The following is a 3,362-nucleotide window of genomic DNA, read 5'->3' on the forward strand; positions in this document are numbered from 1 at the left end:
CAATAGGTCATCCTGTACGTCTCATCTCCAGTTTTTCCTGCATTCAGTGTGTGTGTGTGTGTGTGTGTGTGTGTGTGTACATTGCGCATGTGTCAAACACACGCTCCGAACAGAGACAAGCAAACAGTTTTTATGTTTTTTCATGAACTGTATACCACCCCTAATGGACACTCAATGAAGCACAAATACCAGTTGGAAATCAGACACAATGTATGGGATCTTTTTCCCCCTGGTCCCATTGCCCTCTCCTCTCCTTGTCATTGCCCTATTCCTGCACTAATGAAGTTTAAATTCTTCCCTGGGTGTCAATTGTCTGATCTCCACACCTGAGCACAGGACGATGGATTCTGGAAAATCTTTGGGTAGAAATCCAGGATGAGGTCATTATCTTCCACTCAATCCATGTGGAACAAAACCTCTCCCCCCTTTTGCTGTCATTTGACTGTTTTGCTCAAACACTAAAGGTCAATCCACACTTATGACACCCAGAGGACAGTTTTTTAAAATCAGTTTTTTGACATTAGATTGCTTTAGCAATCATACTTTTCTTTCTATGCTTCCCTTCCCTCCCATTATTTCTTTATCTTTTACCTTTGAGATGGACGCTTGGCGGGGCCGTGGTTGCATTTCCCACTACACATTTCTGGGTGCTCCTCCATAAACAACATGCAATCACGACAAGGGTTAACTTTTCCTGCTACAGATTTCCCACCGTGGTTAGAAAACACAGGGGAGACACTTTGTTTCTCCCACTATGCCTCTCGAATCGTTACTCGCTCCAAAGCTAATCATCGCTACTCTCTCACTCGCGCTACCACACACTCCCCACACACACACACACATGCCTTCCCTTCTATTCTCTTAAAGATATCGATGCAACGACCAACACACACAACAATGTATAAACTTCAGGCCATTTACGTAGGCTGGAGCCCTGCGTTTCACTTATTTTCCTTGCCCTACACTGAAGCAAAAACACTTTTGCCGGTGATTATCTTAACTGCATATTACTCCAGTGATACAATAAATCCATGTCATAGCCATTTTAAGTTTTATGTAAAGTACTTAAGTAGAAATACTGATTCTCAAACGTTCAGATGAAACATCTTTCACTTTACTCATTCCATAACTGACCTAGCCACTTTTAGATGAAGGTCTATCTGGTTTTGCTGGATCAACTTTTGAGAAAACATAATTGCTGCATGAATTATGTCTTCCCATGTGCCATGTCTTCCTTACCTTGTTGTACAAAGGAGCCATACACAAACCACATGGAATTGTACAGTGTTGTTGGGGACACAGATCCCATGGGTAGCCGGGGTGGGTTGAGCCAGTTGAGCAAGTACACCAGGATGCCAACAAGGAGCACGGTGCCCGCAATGCACGCCCACAGTGACAGGTCAAAGGGCGCCAGGCAGGCAAACATGTCCACAGTGCGTTCCGCCTTGCGCAGCAAAACACCCACCGAATAATCCATGTAGCGTGTGGTGAAGTCCACAACGCTCTCTCGCTCAGGCGTGATGGTCAGGGCTGATATTCCCACATCGGCTCGCTGCAAGAGGCAGAGGGGAAGAGAGGAGAGTTTGAAATATCAACACTGTGAAAATATATAGCTGAAAAATGTGGACTTTTGCACCTAGAGACAGGTAAGTCCTTCAAGTACTGTTCCTTCCCACCATCTAAAAAAATACATTCAAGTACATCTGGAAAATTGGTTTTCTCGGAACAGAATTTCATCAACAATATGTAATTTTTTTTTTTTTTAAGTAAATGAAAAAAATGTGTTAGTAGCATGGGAGAAAGCAACAGTCCAGCAACAAACCAAACAGTCCCAACACACTTTACACTATATTTATTCAATGACTATGCCTCACCGAAACCTACCTAGTGAACAAATTCGCCATAACACCAAACTCTCAGGAGGTTTTTTGTGATTGTGAAACCATGACCTTCCCTAAACTAGCCTACAGCTTATTAAACCACTAGTTTTCAAAGATGGCGATGGTGAGGCGGCAGCCTGTCGTGTGCAGCTGTGTGTAGTTTGTGTAGTTTGTTTGTGTTAACTATTCATCAATATGTGCCTGATATCTGCCAGACAGAAGGTGCAAACTGCCTTGACCTACAACTGCCAGGAACTGCTGAACATGGTACATGGCTCAATATATCAGGATTCGACATGACATGCAGAAAGAACTTTTAAGGAGGAGGCACCAGGGAACGCGTTAGGGGGGGAAAAGAGAAACAAGAGAATGGTGGCAAGAACATGGAGAAAGTCTTTTAAACCAGCTCTACCATCTATAACCATGGGAAATGTTTGCTGCTTAACGAACAAATTACAGGAGCTAGAAACCTTGTCAGGACCCAGAGAGTGTACCGGGAGAGCAGCATCATGTGCCTGACAGAGACGTGGTTGACTCCCTGATCAGTTTCACCGGCTTCAGGACGATACGAGCTGACAGGGACACTGCAGCAATCGGTAAGCAGAAAGGAGGGGGACTCCTACTGCTCGTCAAAAACAAGTGGTGTAACCCTAAGCATGCTACTGTGAAAGAACAGAGAGTTCACCATAGTGGTAGCCATTGTTGTGTACATTCCTCCATCTGCCAAGGCAGAAGCCGCTTGTGATGTCAGGACAAGTACCCAGACACGTTCATTTTTCTGTCTGGAGATTTTAACCATGTCGGTCTTTCTAGAGACTAGACTTTGCCCACTCAACATTTCATTGAGTGCACAAGCAGCGGTGATAAAACGCTGGATCTCTTGTACGCCAGTGGGAAAAATGCATACAAATGTACTGCACAGCCCCCTTTTGGGCGCTTGGACCACAACATACTACACCTCTCTTGCTCCTACACCCCAGCTTTCGAGAGGCTGCTTTTCACCATCAGAAAATTGAAATGCTGGTATCCTGAAGCTGATGAAGCCCTAGTGAAGTGATGATGAAGTGCTGTTTTGGGACTACGGATTGGGATGTGTTCCGTGAGGAGTATGCGGACAATGTTGACGGACTAACAGAATGCATTACCCATTACATCAATTTCTGGTATGATGACATCATACCATCCGTTGAAATTCTTTGCTTCCCTAACAACTAAAAATGGATTACCAGCAGCTTTAATTTGAAGAGAAAGGCTTTCAGGGAAGGAGACAGGAATAAAATCAAAGAACTTCAAAAGGTACTGAAAGGGAAGATTAAGGAGGGAAAATAAGCATATAGGTTAAAATTTGAACTACAGCTGCAGCAAGATGGAGTGAAGCAGGTGTGGGCTGGGATTCAACTTATTGGTACGGATATATTGGAGTAAATGTGTGGAGTTATGTCTGTCTTGAAGCTGCTATCTATCTATCTATCTATCTATCTA

General features: G+C 43.8%; 1 protein-coding gene across 4 annotated transcripts in view; it reads right to left on the reverse strand.

The window, feature by feature from the left end:
• Positions 1–3,362, reverse strand: part of grid2 (glutamate receptor, ionotropic, delta 2) — a 503,599-nt gene that overhangs the window by 101,963 nt on the left and 398,274 nt on the right. For all 4 annotated transcript variants that reach the window (XR_004331939.1, XM_032515604.1, XM_032515605.1 and 1 more), the window contains exon 11: positions 1,240–1,552. Coding sequence is in view for 3 of the 4 variants with exons in the window: in XM_032515604.1 (XP_032371495.1) it covers positions 1,240–1,552 (313 nt within the window). In the remaining variant the exon portion in view is untranslated. The remainder of the gene's footprint in view (positions 1–1,239; positions 1,553–3,362) is intronic.

Source organism: Etheostoma spectabile, chromosome 5 (assembly GCF_008692095.1).
Source record: "Etheostoma spectabile isolate EspeVRDwgs_2016 chromosome 5, UIUC_Espe_1.0, whole genome shotgun sequence".
NCBI classification, from domain to species: Eukaryota; Metazoa; Chordata; class Actinopteri; order Perciformes; family Percidae; genus Etheostoma; species Etheostoma spectabile.